Genomic DNA, 26,408 nt, shown 5'->3' on the forward strand with positions numbered 1-26,408 from the left:
AGGGGCTTAGCACTTTCGTATTTTGTCTTTCTAAATATTAGTCTAGCTGCGGTGTCTGAAGTTTCTTGATGATATGTTCTTTACAACCAGCATAAAGGGCATTGCAATAGTCTAGATGACTTATCACCATCGATTGTACCAGGTTGCGAAAAATACCTCTTGGGAAGAAAGGTTTTAATCTCTTGAGTTTCCACATTGATTGAAACATCTTCTTCGTTGTATTCTTCACAAGGCTTTCAAGTGTGAGATTTCGATCAATGGTAACTCCGAGAATCTTCAGGGTGTCTGAGATAGGAAGGGAAAAGTTTGGTGTGGTAATGGAGGAGAATTTACTTGTGTTATATTGTGATGTAAGTATAAGACACTGTGTTTTTTCAGCGTTGAGTTTTAATTAAAAAGTATCCACCCATGAATGCATAATTTGGAAGCTGCGATTGATGTCGTCCATAATTTCCCTTAGATTATGTTTGAACGGGATGTAGATCGTGACATCATCTGCATATATGTACGGATTAAGGTCTTGACTGTGTAGCATCTTGGCCAGGGGTGTCAAATTCTCATTGGACCAAAACTTTCTCATATCTGACATCAACTGGTCGGCTACCCCCTGGTCTGATCATTACAAATTGACCCTATCCTTATACTAGCATAAAAAGGGCCTGCCTAAAACACAAGACCCTATAATAATCAAGACAAGAGGACTGATCGACAAGAAAAACTTCTGGCAACAAATCTACAGTGACAACTGGTCTGCACAACCAAACTCAACCCACTTCTTCACTGACTGGGATAAGAGATGCAAACTTGTCCTAGACGATATTGCTCCACTACGCACCAAAACCTTACGTCGTCACAAACCGGCACCATGGTTTAACGACCTAATAAAAAACCTAAAATCACAAACCAGAAAACTTGAAAAAATATGGAGCAAATCAAAAAACAATCTTACCCTCATCACATGGAAACAGTCACAAAGGAATTACAAAAATGCCATTAAACAAGCCAAAAGATCCTACTACACGCAACAAATTACAACCAGCAGCACAGACATTAAAAAAAACAATATCAACTTATAAAAAACCTTCTAAACACCAATCCAGTCACCAACTCACTTACGAACTGCCCATCTGCCGACCAACTGGCCAAATACTTCAAGGACAAAATTATCAATCTCTGTAACACGATTCCACAAGACTGCAACAACATTGAAACCTCTGTCGACGAACTGGACCCCACTATGGAAGAAATTCTGGCTGATCGCTCATGGACGAATTTTGCCCCCCTCACCATCGAAGAAGTTTCTATGACGATCTCCAAACTCTCCAGATCCAAATGCCATCTTGACTCCTGTCCCAACTACTTAATGAAAGATGCCCCTGTACGCTTTATTGCAGATCTCACTTCCCACCTCAACTTCTTGCTCCAACAGAGCAACACTTTAACATCTATATTCAAAAAAAGAAATCTCATTCGGAAATAACATTCTTCTTCTTCAATTCGACCTATCCAGTGCATTTGACATGGTAAATCATCATATTCTAACACAACTTCTGGATAAGCTAGGTATCGGCGGAAACATCATCAAATGGATAAAAGGCTTTATCACAACAAGATCCAACCAAGTTAAATCAACTTCAACACTCATCTACTTGGTCATCAGTTTGTGGTGTACCCCAAGGATCTCCTCTATCTCCGATCCTCTTCAATCTTATGATGATCCCCCTGGCTAAATCCCTATCCAGACACGGTCTCAACCCTTTCATCTACACTGATGACCACCATATTCATCCCCTTCAAATCCAATCTATCAGAAATCTCCAACAAAATAACTACTGGCATGAACATCATAACCTCTTGGGCCAACGCCTTTATGATGAAACTGAACAAAGAGAAAAGACAATGCCTAATCCTCTCATCCCAACACTCTTCACTCCTCCCTACTACTCTTAGTACCCCTGACGTCACTATCCCCACATCCAACAACCTAAAAATTCTTGGAGTGACACTAGACAAACATCTATCACTTGAAACTCACGCAAAATCCACTACAAAGAAAATGTTCAACATGATGTGGATACTGAAATGTGTCAAACTGTATCTCCCCTTGAAAACGTTCCACACTTGGTACAATCCACCATACTTACCCATATGGACTACTGCAACAGCATTTTCATAGGCTGTATGACCCAGATCCTGAAAAATCTTCAGACTGCCCAAAACACGGCAGCCAGACTCATTTTTGGCAAATCACGATTTGAAAGTGCATCACCCCTTCGTGAAAAGCTTCACTGACTCCCTATTAGAGAACGAATAAACTTCAAGGTCCACACACTGATTCATATCATCATCCATGGAGAATCTCCAAACTACATAACTGACTTGATCGACCTACCCACCAGAAACACGTCAAAATCCTCTCGAAATTACCTCAACCTCCATTACCCTAACTGCAAAGGTCTCAAGTATAAATCCTCATATGATTCCAACTTCTCCTTCAAAGGCAGTCAACTCTGGAACGCCCTACCCAGATCCATTCGTTCTATTAAAGACTACCTACCCTTCGGAAAATTCACTGAAAACCCATCTATTCAAGGAAGCTTATCCCAACGCCATGACCTAAACCTAAGAACCCACCTATTCATCACCTGTTCCTGTGACAACAGTAATGACTCAGACCATGCCTCCTCCAATCTTCCCTATGCTTATCCTTACTCTATCCCTATCTCAATCTAGCCTATTACTAGTACCTCCTCCTACCTCCTCCAACCCCTCTCCCTTATAATATTACCTATCCACACATCCCCATTACTCTGCTAAGCTTAGCTTGTTTTTCTCTGCATTATACTTTGTAATTCTACTACTATGTAAGCCGCATTGAACCTGCTATGAGTGGGGAAAGTGTGGGGTACAAATGTAACAAATAAAATAAATAATAAATATCTGTCTAATGAAATTATGGTACACTATTTCAGTATTTAAGTAAATGACTAAGAAGCCCTTTGACTAACATACACTAAGTAGTTAGCATGTGAATAATGGGCATAGACTGGCATGCCACAATTAGCACACAGCTTTGTTTGTTTTTTTATTAGAGGATATGTTTATTGATAATCTATTGCAACAAGAAAGTATTAAGCCAGAGAGTAATAAAAATGAAAAAAAAAAAATACAAGACTGTAAGAAGCCACTCAGTTTATTACCACACACTGTCACCAGTGCAGGTAGCATGAATGCAGTTACTCTCACCTGAAGTGCGTTCATGTGATCTGTAAGTAAAGTACAGTAAAGTATATTTCTGTAAAGGTAAGGAACACCCCAAACGCTTTCTGCACAGTAAAACCCTAATTCTATAACCTCAGTACCTCAATATAAGTGCCATTTGTATGCTTTGTAGTACTATAGAAGTGATAAGTAGTAGTAGTAGTACTAAGATTATAGATTATTAGCATTTACTCCCAGAGAGGCAAATGAATATGCTAATATGCTCCGCCCCATCCTTTGCCCCCCCCCAAATTAAACAGTCAAACTACGCCTATGGGGGCTACGTCTAACTCGAGACTACCTCTACTTCTCCCAAGCCTTTAATACATAGGGTGACTGATTATATACCACTCTGCACCTGGACTAGCTAGCTACACACATTGTAACTTAGACCAGTTCCTTATATTATGTTTAACTGCACAAAGAACTTGCCTAGAGTTCAGCCACTGATCTATTTATCCCAACTGACACTGTGGGGCTCATTTTCAAAGCACCTAGCCTTCCAAAGTTCCATAGGTTTCTATGGAACTTTGAAAGGCTAAGTGCTTTGAAAATATGCCTCTGTACCACCCATCTTGGCCCATCTATGTGTCTGCACTTGGCCCCTTGGCTACATGGTAAGCTGTGTTATAGAAAAGCAACAACATATCTATGTGATTTGAATGTTCTAATGTGTGCTTATTAGATGTTTCATTAGTATTATGCTGACATTATATCTGTTATTTGAATTTCGTTGCTGTTAAATGTGTGTATTTTAGATACTGATTCTTGGTTAAGTTTTAATTTGCTGCTCTCAAATTTACCTCATTTATTGTATTCATGTTTATATTTGGCCATTTTTACTATTGTTATACTGTTGTTATACTGTTAAGCTTTATATTAAACTGTACCTGCTGTATACCACCTTGGGTAAATCTCTTCATAAAGGTGGTTAAAAAAAATCCCAACAAATAAATACATTTAATCTCATGAATGTAACATTCATGTGTGTGAGCGCATGCTCAAAGGTATTCTATAACTTTAGTGCACAGCAAGTAAATGCAAGGGGACATGCACTGTGGAGGCATATGGACAGAGCTTGGGATGTCATACATTTATAAATGTAGGTTACAGAATACTGTCTTAGCATAAGAGGTAGCACCTAAATGTTAGCACATAAATGCCAATTTATGCTAGTATTCGATAATGGAATCTGGGTGCTCAGACACCATTACAGAATTCACACACTGCATTCTGTCATGTAAATTTTGGTGCATTTTATAAATTTACCTCTAAGTGCAAAATCTTTACCAAACTTTAAAGGACCCCAAAGATTCAGTTTCAGAAGTATAAAGAAGTCCTTGTAATCTTTAGTTTAGCTTATGTACAGGTACATTAAGAACTATGACATTACGATTTCTACAGAAGCCCCTTCTTTTGTATACAAAGGTAAGATTCCAAACCTCATGAAATGATGATATACTCACTTTCTCCAATGTTTCAATGCGCTGCTTTAAAAGCCTGGTTTCTGTGCGTAACCTCTGTAACAGAAAGAGGACAAGAAACATCTTTCTACTTGCACTTTCAATTTTTTTTTTTTGTAGCTGGCAGTTTGCTGTTACCCCTTTGGGCTTCCAAGTGAGTCAAAACCAAAGCTGGGATCTGGCACTATGAGCCTTTCTTCCCAATTGCCTAGGAATTTTTCCCCCTTATTTTATATCCCTCCCAACTTTCTCTACTCCAATCATTAAAGTAACAGTCCTTGGTCAAGCACCAGGTCTCCTTTCAATAGGTATTACCACTACACAATGACTCCCTCTCTCCATCTCCCATCCCCAGTCTCACAGAGGCTGCTTCTACAATATCATAAGCTTCTACCAATCTGGGAAGCTTAAGTCCTAAGCCAGGGATCAAACCAGGTCTCTCAATGGTCTGAACTGCTACTGAGCAATTTGACCAGCCCTGCATTTCCATTTTGTACCACAGAATAATGGATCTCTGATTTCTTTTTTAATATACTATTATACAAGACATTCATACTTTCAAAGTGTCAGAGACTGCAGATGCACAAAACAGTTGGAACACTTAAGGGCTCTTTTTACAAAGCTGCAGTAGTGACTGGTCTTACCCAACCACCAAGAAATAAAACCATGAGCACACAAGACACGTTATCTTTAATGTGGAAGGACCTCAAATCTGAAATTCTCTCCCCATTCCTCTTCGTCTACAGACATCACTTGAGAAATATAAAATGGATCTTAAGACCCACCTTTTCAAAGACGTACACCATTAATGTTTGTATACGTTTCTGGTGGTTTCCTGGGAAGTATCTCAAATGCATGTAGCACTCCCTCCTGTTCTTCCCCGTCCCCCTGTCCTATTATTGTAGTTCTACCATCTACCCTGAAAGTCATGTACAAACCCCCTCTATCTGTTTTCCTATTTCTCTCTTTATTTTAGCTTGTAAGCCACGATGCAGAGGAAAGAAATTGGTGAACCTGGAAGACGTACTGAGCCAAATTGGCAACTTAAACAGTGATAAATCACTTGGACCAAATGGTATACACCCCAGGGTACTGCAAGAACTCAAATATGAAATTGCTGATCTGCGGTTAGTGATTTATAACTGTTAAAATCGTCCGTAGTACCTGAAGATTGGTGGGTGGCCAATGTAAAGCCAATGAATTTTTAAAAAGGGTTCCAGGGGTAATCTGGGAAATCACAGACCAGTAAACCTGACTTCAGTGCCAGGGAAAATAATGGAAACTATTACAGAAGAATAAAATTACGGAACATGTTTTAATGGGACAGAATCAGCATGGGCTCAGCCAAAGAAGTCTTGCCTCACCAATTTGCTTCATTTCATTGAAGGCATGAATAAATATGTGGATAAAGGTGTGCCATTATGTAGTGTATCTAGCTTTTCAGAAAGCCTTTGACAAAGTTCCTCATGAGAGACTCCTGAGAAAAATTAAATAGTCATGGGATACGAGGCAACATCCTTCCATGGATTAGGAATTGGTTATTGGACAGAAAACAAAGGGTAGGGTTAAAGAGACATTTCTCTCAATGGAGGAGGGTGAACAGTGGTGTGCCGCAGGGATCTGTACTGGGACCGATGCTATAGCATATTTATAAATGATCTCTCTCCCCACACAAAAACTGAAGTCTCTTGTTTTCATAGATTGACAGCAGATGGAAGCATACCATATACTAGCTGAAGCGAATGCTACATACCTGTAGAAGGTATTCTCCGAGGACAGCAGGCTGATTGTTCTCACTGATGGGTGACGTCCACGGCAGCCCCTCCAATCGGAAACTTCACTAGCAAAGGCCTTTGCTAGTCCTCGCGCGCCCATGCGCACCGCGCATGCGCGGCCGTCTTCCCGCCCGAACCGGCTCGTGTTCGTCAGTCCCATATATAGCAAGACAAAGACAAGGTAAGACACCTCCAAAAGGGGAGGCGGGCGGGTTTGTGAGAACAATCAGCCTGCTGTCCTTGGAGAATACCTTCTACTGGTATGTAGCATTCGCTTTCTCCGAGGACATGCAGGCTGCTTGTTCTCACTGATGGGGTATCCCTAGCCCCCAGGTTCACTCAAAACAACAAACATGGTCAATTGGGCCTCGCAACGGCGAGGACATAACAGAGATTGACCTAACAACTTATCCAACTAACAGAAAGTGTAGCCTGGAACAGAATAAAACATGGGCCTAGGGGGGTGGAGTTGGATTCTAAACCCCGAACAGATTCTGAAGCACTGACTGCCCGAACCGACTGTCGCGTCGGGTATCCTGCTGCAGGCAGTAATGAGATGTGAATGTGTGGACAGATGACCACGTCGCAGCTTTGCAGATCTCTTCAATAGTGGCTGACTTCAAGTGGGCCACTGACACAGCCATGGCTCTGACATTGTGAGCCGTGACATGACCCTCAAGAGCCAGCCCAGCCTGGGCGTAAGTGAAGGAAATGCAATCTGCTAGCCAATTGGATATGGTGCGTTTCCCCACAGCCACTCCCCTCCTGTTGGGATCAAAAGAAACAAACAATTGGGCGGACTGTCTGTGGGGCTGTGTCCGCTCCAGATAGAAGGCCAATGCTCTTTTGCAGTCCAATGTGTGCAGCTGACGTTCAGCAGGGCAGGAATGAGGACGGGGAAAAAATGTTGGCAAGACAATTGACTGGTTCAGATGGAACTCCGACACTATCTTCGGCAAGAACTTAGGGTGAGTGCGGAGGACTACTCTGTTATGATGAAATTTGGTGTAAGGGGCCTGGGCTACCAGGGCCTGAAGCTCACTGACTCTATGAGCTGAAGTAACTGCCACCAAGAAAATGACCTTCCAGGTCAAGTACATCAGATGGCAGGAGTTCAGTGGCTCAAAAGGAGGTTTCATCAGCTGGGTGAGAACGACATTGAGATCCCATGACACTGTAGAAGGTTTGACAGGGGGCTTTGACAAAAGCAAACCTCTCATGAAGCGAACAACTAAAGGCTGTCCTGAGATAGGCTTACCTTCCACACGGTAATGGTATGCACTGATTGCGCTAAGGTGAACCCTTACAGAGTTGGTCTTGAGACCAGACTCAGACAAATGCAGAAGGTAGTCAAGCAGGGTCTGTGTAGGACAAGAGCGAAGATCTAAGGCCTTGCTGTCACACCAGACTGCAAACCTCCTCCATAAAAAGAAGTAACTCTTCTTAGTGGAATCTTTCCTGGAAGCAAGCAAGATACGGGAGACACCCTCTGACAGACCCAAAGAGGCAAAGTCTACGCTCTCAACATCCAGGCCATGAGAGCCAGAGACCGGAGGTTGGGATGCAGAAGCGCCCCTTCGTCCTGTGTGATGAGGGTCGGAAAACACTCCAATCTCCATGGTTCTTCGGAGGACAACTCCAGAAAAAGAGGGAACCAGATCTGGCGCGGCCAAAACGGAGCAATCAGAATCATGGTGCCTCGGTCTTGCTTGAGTTTCAACAAAGTCTTCCCCACCAGAGGTATGGGATGATAAGCATACAGCAGGCCTTCCCACCAATCCAGGAGGAAGGCATCCGATGCCAGTCTGCCATGGGCCTGAAGTCTGGAACAGAACTGAGGGACCTTGTGGTTGGCTCGAGATGCAAATAGATCTACCAAGGGGGTGCCCCACACCTGGAAGATCTGGCGCACTACTCTGGAGTTGAGCGACCACTCGTGAGGTTGCATAATCCTGCTCAACCTGTCGGCCAGACTGTTGTTTACGCCTGCCAGATATGTGGCTTGTAGCACCATGCCGTGTTGGCGAGCCCAGAGCCACATGCTGATGGCTTCCTGACACAGGGGGCGAGATCCGGTGCCCCCCTGCTTGTTGATGTAATACATGGCAACCTGGTTGTCTGTCTGAAATTGGACAATTTGATGGGACAGCCGATCTCTGAAAGCCTTCAGAGTGTTCCAGATCGCTCGTAACTCCAGGAGATTGATCTGCAGATCGCGTTCCTGGAGGGACCAGTTTCCCTGGGTGTGAAGCCCATCGACATGAGCTCCCCACCCCAGAAGGGATGCATCCGTAGTCAGCATTTTTTGTGGCTGAGGAATTTGGAAAGGGCGTCCCAGAGTCAAATTGGACCAAATCGTCCACCAATACAGGGATTTGAGAAAACTCGTGGACAGGTGGATCAAGTCTTCTAGATCCCCAGCAGCTTGAAACCACTGGGAAGCTAGGGTCCATTGAGCAGATCGCATGTGAAGGCGGGCCATGGGAGTCACATGAACTGTGGAGGCCATGTGGCCCAACAATCTCAACATCTGCCGAGCTGTGATCTGCTGGGACGCTCGCACCCGCGAGACGAGGGACAACAAGTTGTTGGCTCTCGTCTCTGGGAGATAGGCGCGAGCCGTCCGAGAATCCAGCAGAGCTCCTATGAATTTGAGTCTTTGCACTGGGAGAAGGTGAGACTCTGGATAATTTATCACAAACCCCAGTAGCTCCAGGAGGCGAATAGTCATCTGCATGGACTGTAGAGCTCCTGCCTCGAATGTGTTCTTCACCAGCCAATCATCGAGATAGGGGAACACGTGCACTCCCAACCTGCGAAGCGCCGCTGCTACTACAGCCAGGCACTTTGTGAACACCCTGGGCACGAAGGCGAGCCCAAAGGGTAGCACACAGTACTGGAAGTGAGGTGTGCCCAGCTGAAATCGTAGATACTGCCTGTGAGCTGGCAGTATCGGGATGTGCGTGTAGGCGTCCTTCAAGTCCAGAGAGCATAGCCAATCGTTTTCCTGAATCATGGGAAGAAGGGTGCCCAGGGAAAGCATCCTGAACTTTTCCTTGACCAGATATTTGTTCACGACCCTTAGGTCTAGGATGGGACACATCCCCCCTGTTTTCTTTTCCACAAGGAAGTACCTGGAATAGAATCCCAGTCCTTCTTGCCTGGATGGCACGGGCTCGACCGCATTGGCGCTGAGAAGGGCGGATAGTTCCCCTGCAAGTACCTGCTTGTGCTGGAAGCTGTAGGATTGAGCTCCCGGTGGGCAATTTGGAGGTTTCGAGGCCAAATTGAGGGTGTATCCTTGCCGGACTATTTGAAGAACCCAACGGTTGGAGGTTACAAGAGGTCACCTTTGGTGAAAAGCTTTCAACCTCCCCCCGACCGGCAGATCGCCCGGCACTGACACATTGATGTCAGCTATGCTCTGCTGGAGCCAGTCAAAAGCTCACCCCCTGCTTTTGCTGGGGAGCCGTGGGGCCTTGCTGAGGCGCACGCTGCTGATGAGAGCGAGCGCACTGGGGCTTAGCCTGGGCCGCAGGCTGTTGAGAAGGAGGATTGTACCTACGCTTGCCAGAAGAGTAGGGAACAGTCTTCCATCCCCCATAAAAACGTCTACCTGATGAGGTAGATGCTGAAGGCTGCCGGCGGGAGAACTTGTCGAAAGCGGTATCCCACTGGTGGGGCTGCTCTACCACCTGTTCGACTTTCTCTCCAAAAATGTTGTCCGCTCGGCAAGGGGAGTCCGCAATCCGCTGCTGGATCCTATTCTCCAGGTCGGAGGCACGCAGCCATGAGAGTCTGCGCATCACCACACCTTGAGCAGCGGCCCTGGACGCAACATCAAAGGTATCATATACCCCTCTGGCCAGGAATTTTCTGCATGCCTTCAGCTGCCTGACCACCTCCTGAAATGGCTTGGCTTGCTCAGGAGGGAGCTTGTCCACCAAGCCCGCCAACTGCCGCACATTGTTCCGCATATGGATGCTCGTGTAGAGCTGGTAGAACTGAATCTTGGCCACGAGCATAGAAGAATGGTAGGCCTTCCTCCCAAAGGAGTCTAAGGTTCTAGAGTCCTTGCCCAGGGGCGCCGAAGCATGCTCCCTAGAACTCTTAGCCTTCTTTAGGGCCAGATCCACCACACCAGAGTCGTGGGGCAACTGAGTGCGCATCAGCTCTGGGTCCCCATGGATCCGGTACAGGGACTCGATCTTCTTAGGAATGTGGGGATTAGTTAAAGGCTTGGTCCAGTTCGCCAGCAATGTCTTTTTTAGGACATGATGCATGGGTACTGTGGACGCTTCCTTAGGTGGAGAAGGATAGTCCAAGAGCTCAAACATTTCAGCTCTGGGCTCATCCTCCACGACCACCGGGAAGGGGATGGCCATAGACATCTCCCAGACAAAGGCCACAAAAGACAGACACTCGGGAGGAGAAAGCTGCCTTTCAGGGGAGGGAGTGGGATCAGAAGGAAGGCCATCAGACTCCTCGTCAGAGAAATATCTGATGTCCTCCTCCTCCTCCCACGAGGCCTCACCATCGGTATCAGACACAAGTTCATGAACTTGTGTCTGAAGCCGTGCCCGACTAGACTCTGTGGAAACACGGCCACGGTGGGAGCGTCGAGAGGTAGACTCCCTCGCCAGCACCGGTGAAGCTCCCTCCGCCGACGTTGTCGGGGAGCCTTCCTGGAAGGCGGCCGCAGTCGGTACCGCTTGGAGACCTCACCCCGGCAAGGGGCCAGCCGGCGCCTCACTCGACGGTACCTGTGGCGCAAGCACCCCCGGTACCGGAGGGGAAGGGCGCAACAGCTCTCCCAGGATCTCCAGGAGAACGGCCCGGAGACTCTCGTGCAGAGCGGGTGTGGAGAAAGACATGGAAGCCGATGCAGGCGTCGAGGTCAGAGGCTGTTCCGGGCTGTCCAAGGTGGAGCGCATCGACACCTCCTGATCAGAGGGTGAGCGGTCCTCCTGGTGCCGATGCCTACTGGGTGCCGACTCCCTCGGCGACCCAGAGCTCTCGGTACCGATGCGGGAAGGTGACCGGTGTCGATGTTTCTTTGATTTTTTCATACGAAGCATGTCACCGGAGCTTCCCGGTACAGACGAGGAGGACGTAGAATCCAGCCGTCTCTTCCTCGGGGCCGAGGCCAAAGAAGGTCAGTCTCGGGGGGGCTGTACCGCAGGAGCCCTCAGGGTAGGAGGAGACCCACCCGAAGGCTCACCGCCACCAGCAGGGGAATGGACAGCCCTCACCTGCACTCCAGTCGAAGCACCACCGTCCGACGACATCAGCAACAGCGGAGGTCCCGGTACCACCGACGCCGACGCAGCCTTCCGATGTCTCGGTACCGACGATGCAAAGGGTCGATACCTCGATGTCGAGGTCGAAGGTCTTGATGCTGTCGACGTCGATGCACTCGATGCCTCCGGTGCTGTTGTCGACGAAGAGCCCGAGAACAACACGTTCCACTGGGCCAATCTCCCTACCTGAGTCCTCTTCTGTAAAAGAGCACAAAGACTGCAGGCCTGCGGGCGGTGCCCAGCCCCCAGACACTGAAGACACGACGCGTGCCTATCAGTGAGCGAGATTACCCGGGCGCACTGGGTGCACTTCTTGAAGCCGCTGGGAGACTTCGATGACATGGGCGGAAAAATCACGCTGGCGAAATCAAAATTCGCGATGGTGACGAGGGGCATCAAAAATAAGGGCGAGAGAAAAAACCCGTACCGAGGCCACAAAAAAGGCCTACCCCGAAAGCGAAAGGAAACTTACGTCGGGGAAACAAACTAGACACACGGGAAGGGACAAAGACCGAGGTCTCTCTTTTTTTTTTTTTAGCGAAATCGCGAAGACGCGCGAGGGTCAACTTGAGGGGTGCGAAACGGCGGCAAACACGACCATCTCGAGCGCGGACAAAAGAAGACTGACGAACACGAGCTGGTTCGGGCGGTGCGCATGGGCGCGCGAGGACTAGCAAAGGCCTTTGCTAGTGAAGTTTCCGATTGGAGGGGCTGCCGTGGACGTCACCCATCAATGAGAACAAGCAGCCTGCTTGTCCTCGGAGAAAAATATTTACACAACAGTGGAGTGGGGAGGGGTATCCTGAGGCTCCTAGAACTGCCAAGGTCCCCAAGCCTCAGCCTCAATTGCTAGGTTCCCTCTCTTTTTCTCTCTACATAACGAAACAAACAACTTTCCTACCAGACTTAAGAAGCTGCGCTGGTATCTGACCTACCATCTGCTGGAGACTGAAAAATATTGACTGATTAAGGGGCTGCACACAATTCTTAACTGATGACATCATAGTTCAGGACTTCTCAGTCTCCACCTACTAGCAGGAGAGCATAACCCAAGTGTATAGACTGGTCTGAGAGGATAAGAAAAGAAGCAATTAAGTGTCATCTAAGCACTTAAACATTTGATTGAAGATACAGTGAATGCTTTTATCATGAAAGCTACCAGAATGAGAAAAGTCAAGAGAATGAAAAAAAAAGAAAAAAGAAAAAACAGCTGCATCCAAAAATGTTTGATAGTGAAAAAGAGGTGATATTGTGTAAAATCATATATATGATATATGCCACGTCAATGGTTCACCAAGCCTATCATCCTGCCTCCAATAGTGACCGATCTGGGTCGTTCAGAAGCACCCAAATAATGTCATTAAGTACCTATTCCCAGGCTAATAATTTATACCTGCCTAGAAGGCTGTTGTGAATCTTTCCTCTAAAACACTGCTTCTCAATCAACTCTCACAGGCACACCTAGCCAGTCAGATTTTCAGGATTACCACTATGAATATGCATAAAATGGATCACATACAAATCCCCAGTATGTGCAAAGCCATCTCATGAATATTCATTGTGGTATTCCTGAAAACTTGAATTCACTAACTTTGACCACATACTTTGCAACTAATTCCACACCTTAATTTCAGGTCAAACGAAAAAATTTGTTTTGAATCTGCTACCAATCAGTTTTACAATGTCCCTAGGTTCCTACTGTTGACAGAGGTTTTATAGTACCAAGCCATAATTATCCTGTCATCTCTTCTCCAAGCTGAAGAGCCCTAACCTGCTAAGCTCTTCTTCATAAAAGACTTGGTTGATCCCCTTTTATCATTGTTTTTACTCTTCTTTATAACTTTTCCAGTCCTGTTATACCTTTTTTGAGATTGGGCAACCAAAACCAAACAGTACTCAAGGTGTAGTTGCACCACATATTTCTGTAGAAGCAGTAGTATACTTTTAGTTTTATTGCCTATTACAGGATGTTCAAAGGCCTATGAAACACTTCTGATCCAATTGGTCCCTTCATTCAGCTCATAGTAGTAGTCTGTGGGCTGTTATTATTTACTCCAGTGCTGGTTAAAGGCCCCTTTAAAATGGTTTAAAAGTAGCTGGATGAAAGGCAGTTTCAGAGGCTACAGTCTGCAGCAGCTCATATTTTACAGGTAGCCTTAGTCTCAGCAAAGGTGGCAGTGGTGAAGACACTGCTGATAGTTCTTATTGGAATCCACTTCAGCCACTACTACGGAGGAAAGGGACAGCCAAAAGCAGCAGGACCAAGATAGTTCACTGGCAACCAGAAGACAAAGTGTAAGCAGAGGTGGAAGTAGTGGCTATCTTTGTCCTCCTACCCACCCTATGCAGCACCCAATGCAGCTTGCTAGGAGGTGTAAAGTGAGTGTCTAGGGCCACAACCTGCTCTGCTCCCCAGACCTGTTATATTGTGCTTTAACACAGAAAAAAACCAAAAGAACAGCAACCCTTGCAGTCACACAGACTAGAGAAACACAGCAAGGGTTACAATTTTACAGCAGATGTCCAAATATTGTAGCTTTTCTTCAACACCCAAGTCGTGTTTCTGCCAAAAGAGGCCTTCCTCAGGAGTCTTTTATTGGATGCATGGGATACTTCTTGTAGGAAAATTGTGAGTTCAAGCATTCATGATTTTTCCACAATCAGCGAACAACAAGGTACTAGAAATCACGTGTTTTTTTTATAGTGGCGTATCCCATACATCCAATAAAAGACGCCTGAGGAAGGCTTCTTTTGATCGAAACATGACTCGTGTCTAGTCTTGAATGTTGAAATAAAGCTACAATATTTGGACATTGTCTGCTGTTCAATTGTCACCCTCGCTGTGTTTGCCTTGTATTGTGCTTTGAATCATATAGTGTGACACTCTAGGCCTGAGCAGCAGAGGAAGAGGATGATGCTCGAGGCACTGCACTGCTACTGGAATATTATAAAGACACATATGTACTTACATGTCTTTGTAAAACAGGCTCAAAATAGGTGCCTACTGGCCTCCCATACAGGCACCCTGTTATTAAATTACCCTCTTAATGAATTAAGTTAAACAAAGAAAAAAAAACTGGCCTTATTGCAGGGATTCCAGAGCACACCACTATGCACCTCCCTGTTAGGAAAACATTTCATCTTATTCTGGGTCCCATCTCTAACCACTGATCTGTCCATAACAGGACTTTGTTTCCTGTTCCATTTCTTTTTAGTTTCCTGAGGATTCTCATGAGGGACAATTAAATGTCTTCTAAAAATCCAGACATACTACTACTTAACATTTCTAAAGCGCTACTAGGGTTACGCAGCGCTGTACAATTTAACATAGAAGGACAATCCCTGCTCAAAGAGCTTACAATCTAAAGGACACGTGAACAGTCAGTCCGATAGGGGCAGTCAAATTGGGGCAGTCTGGATTTCCTGAAAGGTAAGAGTTAGGTGACGAACGCAGCATTGAAGAGGTGGGCTTTAAGCAAAGACTTGAAGATGGGCAGGGAGGGGGCTTGGTGTAAGGGCTCTGGAAGGTTGTTCCAAGCATAGGGTGATAGCTCCTTTGTAGAATGAAGATCTTTATGAACTTATATGATGCATTACACTCTTCACAATGTGAGAGCATCCCAGTGACAAAAAATATAAAAAGTATAAATTATCAACGAAAAACAGGGGAGCACAAATGTAGATATGGACCGATTTACAAACCAGAAAAGTGAACATAAGAGGAACTCCAAGATTTAACACAGATTCTCATACAAGGAAACACTTTTTCCATTAAACCACAACATTGAAATCAATGTCTTGTAGCGTGCACACAAACACAGCTCAAAACATAATAGTTGTAGCTTCACTATATCCAAGGAATCAATCACATTACAGGTCACATTGTAACATGGCTAACTTACTTTAATTTCAATTTGTTCTTCCATTTCTTTAGATTTTATTGTAGTGTACTCCTTTTCTAACCTAGAAAGAGAGGACATACACAAATAGTTTACAGTGTATTATGTTCCAAAAAAAATGAGATTAATTTGAAATACAATTAAGGAAACCAAGGGCCCTGTTTACTAAGGTGAGCTAGTGTTTTTAGTGTGTGCTAAAAATTAGCGCACGCTAACCGTGTAGACACCTATGGGAATATTATGGGCATCAGGTTAGCGCTTAGTAAATAGGGTCCCTTGTACCGAGGATATTGCTCTTCAATTGCATTCCATATATCTCACCTAGAGGCTAATATAATAAAACATGGAAGGTTCAGCCCAGAGCTTAGCACAGTTTTCTATACTATTAAGTCCAACCTCTGCAGAAAAGTTTAGTGCACAACACTGTGCACAAAGACTTGCATAGGCATTAGTGCATTGCTCATTCAAAGTAGCACACAGAAGGCCCAAAGGATATATATATATATATATATATATATATATAAACCATAATGCTTTCCTTGCTTTATTGAACAAGATAAGTTAACAGGGGAAAAAATAAGGGGATGAGGAGCTCGGGTGATCATGTTGCCAAACTCAGTGTTAAGGGGGGGGGGATGATGTGGCTATGTGAAATGAGAGGTAAAATGCTCAACTGCAGAAATGTACATGATAACATATCAATAATATTTATGCACAGAATAGCATTCCAGACGTTTACATGCAAATTCAAGTTCCGATATAATTGTCCAACTTGCTAATTTTAGCAGTATCTCCCCAAATCATTTTCCACACCATCCCCAGCATATGTACATCACCTTTTATACTACTTATCAAAATGGCTTATTTCTGTTGATTCATTCTGCCTATACAATTAAAAATTCATTAAAGATTAAAAATCACATCACTTCTTGAGCCCATCTCCTTGATGGGGTCACTCAGAGTCAACTATAAGGGAGCTATTTCTTACCAAAACAGTCTCAAAGATTTAACAGCTTCGGTGAGGAGTCTGACCAAGAGTGAGAGTAAGAGTTTGCTGTCTAAGGAGTTTCTCCTTTCATAGCATCCAAAGGTGATTCTAGGACAGAGGCCTGGAACATCGAACCATGGCATCTGAAGTCATCTGGCCGTAACTCCTCCCTGTAAGATCTGGTGAGCCTATTGGCACATCTGAAGGGGAGTGCCCCTTAGAAGCACCGAAGGAGCAGTAAAAGACTGTGGATTATTATTTTTTGTGCATTACCCTTGTTGTGGTACAATGTGTGCTATTGTGGATTTTGACACACTGCCAGTTGGTGCTGACTGGTGTTTGGCAGTTGTTTTTTCAATTCTTTTAGCAAGGTGATTTTATCTGCAAATGTTAGCTGTTTCCTTGGCATTTTTTTCAGCACACGTCACAGTCAGAACACGACACCTCACAGCAGCACGTTTACCCAAATGCAGCAGCCCATATAAACTTCAGGGGTTGGTGATGTATCGATGACACTTTACGTATGTTACTGCCCCAAATAAGAGGAAAGTTGTCCCAAGTGAAACCGTTGTCCTTTACAACTGCGCTTTGTTTCCATCACTGTGTTTTGGGCCAAATATGCAGCCACCCCAATTAAGTGGTGTCCCAATTAACCAGAATCCACTGTATATCCAGTAGGAACATCTTGAAAGGTGCAAAAAGAAGAAAACTGCTAAAAAGCTTTCATAAAAAGTTGGTTTTGTGCTGAATAAATTAAGATTTTCTGATCAGTTAAATGAAAGCATTAGTCCACTATGTTCATCTTTTAAAAGCTGGATATATTTGAAGACAAAACCTTTTCTCACCTTAACCAACTATATTTCCAATACTGAAAACAACCACAAACTTGAAATTACTGTGCGAGTAGTGGTACATAAATGACTTTAATTAAAATAAAAAGAGTCATTGAAACAAATACATGGATAGCTTTTCAGAGTTGGTACCCTATTAGAATGATTCAATAAGATAGTGTTAATAGAGGCTGACAAACATTCCCCCCACCCCCCAGTTTCAGCCCGAAACTGAAACTACGGCCGAAGCCAAAACCGGAAGCTAAAGTTTGGTTGTGTGAATTTGAACCAATGAGACCCACTGGGGATGGTCAAAGCTTGCCAGTTGGTAGCCCTCTGCTAAACTACAGGAGAATATTACGCTCCAGTCTCAAGAACTGCAAGCACAGGCTGACAACAGAGATAGCCATTTTAACAATGACTTCTCAACAGGTCTGGCATGTTTAGGTTCCAAAGTCAATGCAGACGTAGTTAAACATCTTTTGAGACAGGATTATTGTGAGAATGAGTAAAAAAAAAAAATTCATGATCATCAGCTTTTTATGCTTACTCAAACTGCGCACAAATAACAAGGGAAAGTAGCATTGAGATGTTTCTCAATTTGTATTTAGTTATAAACCTGATTAAGGACAAGCATGATATAGATTCTACTAAAATAGGGTAAAGGAGTCCAGACACTGGTCTACACTGCAGGCATTATACCAGCCTCATGAACAATCCAGAATAAAAAAAAGTCCATTGATGTTACTGAATGCAAGGACTAAAATTACAATCAAAAGCAATACATTTCTAAAATTATTTTCTATTACTTAAACTTCATTTCATTGTAATATTTCCTAACACTAAAAGCTGTCCAGAACTTATGCTTGAAAACAATCAATGCAGGCTCCTCTCTCATAAAAGCTAGCTTCTGCATGCCACATGTTAGATTAAGCTGCATCTTCATCATACCCAACAGAGTTTGGAAATGCTTTAGAATCATCCAAATAGTATCCAAGCCAGAATATATATAATAATTTAAATAATGAAAGACCATTAGGCTTTTTTTCGAAAGAGAAGGGCACCCATCTTTTGACACAAATCGCAAGATGGGCATCCTTCTCCCAGGGTCGCCCAAAATCGGTATAATCAAAGCCGATTTTGGGTGTCCCCAACTGCTTTCCGTCGCGGGGACAACCAAAGTTCCCGGGGGCGTGTCGGAGGCATAGCGAAGGCGGGACTGGGGCGTGCTTAACACATGGGCGTCCTTGACCCATAATCGAAAAAGGAAGGGCATCCCTAACAAGCACTTGGATGACTTTACTTGGTCCTTTTTTTCTTACGACCAAGTCATGAAAAGGTGCCCGAACTGACCAGATGACCACCGGAGGGAATCGGGGATGACCTCCCCTTACTCCCCCCCCCCAGTGGTCACTAACCCCCTTCCACCCTCAAAAAACAACTTTTAAAATATTTTTTACCAGCCTCAAATGTCATACTCAGGTCCATTGCAGCAGTATGCAGGTCCCTGGAGCAGTTTTAGTGGGTGCAGTACACTTCAGGCAGGCGGACCCAGGCCCACCCCCCCCCCCCCCCCCCCCCCCCCCCCACACACATGTTACACTTGTGGTGGTAAATGTGAGCCCTTCAAAACCCACCAGAAACCCACTGTACCCACATGTAGGTGCCCACTTCACCCGTAAGGGCTAGGGTAGTGGTGTATAGTTGTGAGTAGTGGGTTTTGGGAGGCTCAGCACACACGGTAAGGGAGCTATGTACCTGGGAGCATTTTATGAAGGTCCACTGCAGTGCCCCCTAGGGTGCCCGGTTGGTGTCCTGGCATGTCAGGGGGACCAGTGCACTACAAATGCTGGCTCCTCCCATGGCCAAATGGCTTGGATTTGGTCGTTTCTGACATGGGCGTCCTCAGTTTCCATTATCGCCGAAAATCAGAAACGACCAAGTCTAAGGATGACCATCTCTAAGGTTGACCTAAATTTCCAGATTTGGGCGTCCCCGACCGTATTATCGAAACGAAAGATGGGCGTCCATCTGATTTGATAATACGGGTTTCCCCGCCCCTTCACGGGGACGTCCTGCGAGGACGTCCTCAGAAAAACTTGGTCGCCCCTTTCGATTATGCTCCTTCATATTTTACCTTCAAGCAAAATAGCCTATGCACACATGAACCTTGGCTAATAAAACTGAAACTAAAAGCTATGGTGCTGTTACAACGGCTGACGTCATATCTCTACAGAGAGGCTAATTCCTAAGGAACTTATCGTCCCAAATTTACAGACTTAAATTCCTGCTAAACATTTGTATCAAAAGCATTTATTTGGAGCACTCTATTTACCATATAAATTACTATGCAAGATCATAACTGCATTACTTGCAATTGCAGTACACACAACAGAATGCAGAATAGCTACCACCTTCCCCCCAGGCTACCTTACAATCCCTTGGGGTTTAGTGATATTGTCAGGGCAGGAGTTACCTCATCGCTCTTGCCCGTGTCAGCTCTACTCCCAAAATGGCTGCTGTGACCCCTTGCAGCAGTCTCATGAGACAGCCATTTTGAGAGCAGAGCCAGCATGGGCAGGAACACCTGGGGATCACTCCTGCCCTGAGAGGAAGAGAAGTAGGGTGCTGAAGAGAAGGGAGAGAGCTGCTGAACTTGAGGGAGGAAAAGGAGGAGGGAGCTGGAGGGAAGGGGGAGAGCTGCTGGACTTGTGGGAGGAAAAGGAGAAGAGGAGCTGGAGGGATGGGAGGGAACTGCTGGAACAGCACAAGGAGGGAGGGACGGGAAACAGAGATACCAGACCAAGGAGATGAAGGAAAAGGAAATCAAATACTGAACCTACAGCGGGAGGAAGGGAGGGCAGGCAATCAAGCAAGCAAACCAGATGCTGGAAAGGGGAGGGAGTGAGGGGGAGAGAAGCTGGATGGGGTAGGGTCAGAGAAGATAGGGATATATTGGCACTGGGGACAAAGAGAAGGGAGAAGCTGGACAGGGTAGGGTCAGAGAAGATAGGGATATATTGGCACTGGGGACAAAGAGAAGGGAGAAGCTGGACAGGGAAATATAGGGACACAGAGAAAGGGAGATACTGAATATGGAGGAAGATAGAGGTACAGAGATGGAAGATGATGGATAGTGGACATAGAGAAAGTAGAAATATCAAAAGGCCAGGAGACCTTAGTGAGTGAGTTAACCACCGAAGGATGTAGACACCAGAGCCTGGGACCAACATGATTTGAAAAATAAAACAACCAGACAACAAAAGGTAGAAAAAAGAATATGTCAGATTGAAATGTACATCCTGCCAGAGCTGGTGTTAGATATGGCTGGGGCCCAAGGCAGAAATTTGGAAGGGGACTCCAAAGTTTACTAATAGGCTGCACCTTCTTCAGCTTCTGGCTGGCCTGGAGTTCTCTATGGTTAGGGGGCCAAATGCAGTTGCCCTAGTTGTACCACCTTAACACCATCTCTTGCACATGCTATCATTATATTTTTGCACGCTATAGGAAAAAATGCATTTCTTGGTATTTCTCTGTGCTGTGCTATAAGCAAGGTTGGCCGCTTGGGATTTCGATTTAATTTGTTTATGGTTTGTGGTCACTTATTCTGTATTTGGCATTTTGTGTTGTGGTGTGTGACCAAAGTACTCTGTTAGCATGAATTTTCTATGTAGTATTCTAGTAATTTGGATTGTTCCGTTTTCTTGATAAATGTATCGATATTTAGCGCCCCCACCACTGTAATATTTAGGGTATATTTGAGGAAAGCATATGTGTGTTGGAGGACCGTGGCTCAGTAGAGGATGAAGAGTGTGCGTTCTGTATTTCCCTAGCTCTCAATGTGGCCTGCAGCCACTGAGGCCAGCAACTGCTACTCCATTGAAGTTATGGGCGTGGAGTAGGTGTGCAAGTAGGGGCGTGGGAAAGGTATGGGTGATCAGGTGGCAGATGTTTCTCTAGTGGCCCACCCATCCAACCTGTTGGCCAACCTAAAATTGCCTTCTGGCTACACCACTGGCCCATAGGGACCACCGGAGACCTCTTTTAGCCAGGGTAATTAAAAGGGTTATCTTAGGTGCAATGTAGCTTCAACTCAGGGGATCTTTTAATTCTAATACTAGAATCTTTTTTTGCTATTCAAAGGCTACAGTGAAGAGTCAGCATTAGGGGTGAAGTAATAAACCATGCTATAATTTAGTATGGTTTGTTACATGGGAGTAAGTACATAATTAGGTCATCAGCACATATTATACTGTTGATTGTGCTAACACTGAGGGGGCAATTCAATAAAACACTAACATTTATGCATGTGTGTGCACATACATGGGTAAATGCCAAAAATTCACCTAAGCACTGTTCTGTAAATCCAGCTTATTTGAAAGGAAATTCTATAACTCAGTGCCTGTACATTCCCTTTGCATGTGCAAAGTTACAGAATACTAGCACTTTCACAGGTAAGTGTACACCTATGTGCATTAGCACTAGCAGTGCACCCAAGTGCTATTCTGTAAGGGTGTGTGTTTAAGTTGTGTATATTCCTTCCTATGCTAGGCCTGTTACTAAGGCATACGCCTGACATTGCTCTGTTTGGTTCTCACATGTTAGCCTACTAACTCAGCATCTTTTGTAATAATCAGTGCTTTCTCAGGAGCTGAGAACAGACACTTCACAGATGCACATTTGGCTGCAGCTGAGTATGCCTTTCATATAATATGGATATAACCTTGGGAGCTGCTGAGAGACTGAGGATATAGTGAGCCTAATGTTTCAGTCTTGGAGTGAGCGGACACAAGAGTATTGTTTTAGTTTACATACATACTGGTAGCTAATTAGCCAATGGCCACTGAGTGTTTACGTGAACACACATCAGGAGAGATTGGTATAATACAGGAAAATCCATATATAGCACAGGCTAGTTTCTGATTTCTAGTTTGGGAGAAATCACATGATTTGGGAGAAACGAAACTTGCAACAGTATATATGTAATAGCTGGGACAGTGTTAGCTGAGCAGTCTTTGTTATTCAGTGATTGCGTCTGGCGTTGCTGTCTGACAACCTGCTCCAAAGAGAGAACAATTATTTTGTATACTGGCTCTGTGAGATACCAATAAGATAATTACTGGTTGCGCCAGAGTCTAAGTTTTCTCTCTTATTTTTCAGCCTACAAGGCTGAAGTGTTTCCCCTCCCTGGTGGTGGGGGGGGGGCAAAGGGATTGGGAAAACACAGTGGCATAGCACATTATTGCTTGGAGGGCATACAAATGGCAGAGCATAGGTGAGGCTCCCAATTGCAGAAAACTATAAGTTATAAACTATACGTTACACACCATTCCTGCCAGGTCTATGGTAGGTATAAGCGGGATGCTTAAATGTAAGGCACTCCCAATACCAGGTTACTCTAGTATTCTCCCACTTGAATTTGGGCACCCAGAAGCCACTGAAGAATAGAATCTTACCATGCATCCTTACAGTGCCTAAATGGAGGTGCCCAGTTATAGAATTATCTCCCTAGTGCATGTTTTACAAGTAGGTATACACACGGGTACGACTTCCACTTATACGCATTATCTTGGACATTTAGGCACAAACCCTCCACCAGCTCTATGGCTGACGTAAGCATTCATGGCTAAATTCTAGGTGTGCATTTCACTGGCTACTATTCTATACATAAAGGAAAGCAGGCATCTATTTTCCTTTATAGAATAGGCTCCTACCACACACCCATGCGGTAAGCCAACAGCGCTAAAGAAAATACTGCCTGAAAAGCACAGAAAATTAGCTCTCCAATGCTAAAAGAAAATAGTATGCAAATTATCTGCATGCTGTTAGCGCGAGGGGACATGCTTGGTGCATATACAGAAAAGTTAGTGCGGTATGTGCAGCTCCTGTGTGCATGCCCCAAGAAGACCCAAACGTGAAGCACACATTGTTATCTGTTTTCTGTGCCTTTTCAATTTTTATTTATTTTACTTGGAAGGCTTATATTTAAACACAGGAAACAGGTGCCAATGTGTGCTCTCTCTTTCAGGTTTGCTCAGACTCACACACATTTGTTTCTCACTACTGACATTTAGGGGCTTGCACAGGCTTTCTTCTGCATCCAAACTGTATACAGACTGGCAGATTTTAGAGAAGAATAATGAGAAATCCTCTCTTCAAGCATCCTAATGCCTGCTCTCAGAACTGATGTTACTTTTTACAGCGGTTAAGGCAACTTTTCTTTTGTGCACTGTTCTCTGAGAATTGGGAGGGAGTAGGAAATGAGCTCATTAGCACGCCTTTGACTACATTAGCATACTATTTGTGCTCATCTTTGGCACACTTGTTGTTTTCTGCGCTAGAGCCTCTGAGCATTCTGCGTTCACTAATGCAAGCGCTACTTCAAATGGCCTCTAGAGCCCGCGTTTGCTTCTAAGCATCAGGACACCAGTTACAGATTTCCCTTTTAGTACAGCACTTTGCTCATTTTTTTCCCATAAGCCCTTTTCATACTCGGTAGTAATCTTAAGCCCAAAGGGAACCCCCCCCCCCCCCCCCCCCACACACACACACTAAAAACTAGTAAACCTCCACACTATGATAAACTGTTCATTTCATAGGGGCCTCAGTGATACAGACCATCAGAACTATTTACTCTGTGCTAAGAATAGTACTTCTTATCCAATCTATTGAATTCTTTTGTTAGATTAGTTTTGAAATTTTCTATCATGTATCCTTGTCAAAGTCAGGTGATGAGATATCCACCAGAACTCAGATGTTTATAGAACTTTACAAGAACATATGTTGTGAGTTCTTCTGCTATTATCCTGGCAATTAGACAGAGTACCATCTTTCCAACAAAAGGTCAAGTTAGTGTTTTTGAGAAATAAACACACAATGATGTAATCTCATCCAATCAAAGTCCACTTAATTTATTAAATGCAAGGAACAGAATTAAAAAAAATTAACCTGTAGTTTTTGGATCGGTAAGTATGAAAGCTACATAATTACTATTTAAAAAATTGTATTCTTTAAACCAACTTTATAACAAAGGGAAGAAAAATCAGCAAATCAAAACATTTTTAGCAAAGTTTAGTACTACTTTTCATGTTTTGCATGTACTTGACTGATAAGACGCTTGGATTAGTTGTCTGGCACACTGTCAAACTGATGCGGAACAACCTTTTGAAAGTGCTAAAAAGTAGAAAAAGAAGATTCCATAGAATTAGTACTGATCCCAAAAATTATGATGATAAATTTAAAATCCAACAGACATCCATCTAAATTATATGTGTGACTTACCTTTACATCCCTTCCATGTCAAGCTGCATTAGATCTGCTTGATTCATCTGCAAGAAGAGAGATAGTCCGGCTCGAAATACTATTTCTAAACCCTAAAAGGTATTGGGGAAAAAATATACTAGTTTCCTCAATGACACAATGCTATTTGAATAAGTAAAAGATTGTGTTTGAAAATGTACAAGCAGCAAAAGCATTTTTGGTATTACTCAAGATACTTTCCCTCATCCTGCTCCTTCATCTCTGGCTGGAACATGCAAGCTGCACAGCAAATGACCATCTTTCCAGACTACACTAGTTAGTCATCACAACACATTTCACTAATAAGTTGATAACTTTGTTGATCATGAAGACAACTTGACTTTAAATACTAGATCCAAATATTTGCATTCATCAACTTAGGATGCCTGCTTTGTCACTTCTCTAAAAGTTATAACACTTCAAGAAAACTAAAACCAACCATCCCTCCTTCATCACAAAACCAAACATGGCTGTAAAATTTTAAAAAACCAAACAAAAAAAACCACAATTTCACCTGCTGCTGCTGTTATTGTCTGATCATACTATGCCATTGTAAAAGTAAGCTACAATATTGTCTAGTTTGTAACACCATAACAAGGATCAGCTGACTTTCATAAGGACACAGTGGAAAAACAAACAAACCATGAAATGGTACATTTAGACCCAAGACCATTTTTTTAAAGCTTCTTTTCATTAACTATTCTAATAAGCACACAAGAGAATGGAACAGCATGGCACATAGAGGCATATTTTCACAGCACTTAGCCTTCCAAAGTTCGATAGAAACCTATGGAACTTTGGAAGCTAAGTGCTTTGAAAATATGCCTCATAGTGTCTCACATACCAAATCAATTGCCATAAAAAGTTAAGACAGAACCTCCCTAAACCCCCCTCCCCCCCTAATAAAAAGTTAAGACAGAACCTCCCTAAACCCCCCTCCCCCCCTAATAAAAAGGCACTTTGAAGGTGTGAACAAACATCTGGATAAAGGTGAGCCAGTTGATGTAGTGGATCTAGATTTTGAGAAAGCTTTTGATAACGTTCCTCATGACAGACTCCTGAGAAAATTAAAGTCATGTGATAGAAGACAAGGTTCTGGTGTGGATTAGGAATTGGTTATTGGACAGAAAACAGAAAGTGGGGTTAAATGGTCATTTCTCTCAATGGAGGAGGGTGAACAATGGAGTGTAGCAGGGATCGGTACTATTTAACATTTACAAATGATTCGGAAATCGGAACGAGTGAGGTGATTAAATTTGTAGATGATATAAAACTATTCAAGGCTGTTAACACATGTGCAGACTGTGAAATATTGCAGGAAGACCTTAGGAAATTGGAAGACTGGGTATCCAAGTGGCAGATGAAATTTAATGTGGACAAATGCAACGTAACATGAAGCACACTGGAAAGAATAATCCAAAACATAGTTATCTGATGCTACGGTCCTCCTTGGGGGTCAGCACTCAAGAAAAAGATCTAGGTGTCATAAATAATACGCTGAAATCTTCTGATCAGTGTGCAGCTGTGGCCAAAAAAAAAGCAAACAGGATGCTAGAAATTATTAGGAAAGGGATTGTGAGTAAGACCGAAAAT

General features: G+C 44.0%; 1 protein-coding gene across 1 annotated transcript in view; it reads right to left on the bottom strand.

Annotated features, from left to right (window-relative positions):
- Window positions 1-26,408, bottom strand: part of EVI5 (ecotropic viral integration site 5) — a 330,825-nt gene that overhangs the window by 202,603 nt on the left and 101,814 nt on the right. The window contains 7 exon segments of the mRNA XM_030205945.1: window positions 4,728-4,781; window positions 15,702-15,762; window positions 23,063-23,084; window positions 23,565-23,572; window positions 24,623-24,644; window positions 24,647-24,689; window positions 24,794-24,889. Coding sequence (XP_030061805.1) covers window positions 4,728-4,781; window positions 15,702-15,762; window positions 23,063-23,084; window positions 23,565-23,572; window positions 24,623-24,644; window positions 24,647-24,689; window positions 24,794-24,889 — 306 coding nt within the window.

Source organism: Microcaecilia unicolor, chromosome 6 (genome assembly GCF_901765095.1).
Source record: "Microcaecilia unicolor chromosome 6, aMicUni1.1, whole genome shotgun sequence".
NCBI lineage: Eukaryota > Metazoa > Chordata > Amphibia > Gymnophiona > Siphonopidae > Microcaecilia > Microcaecilia unicolor.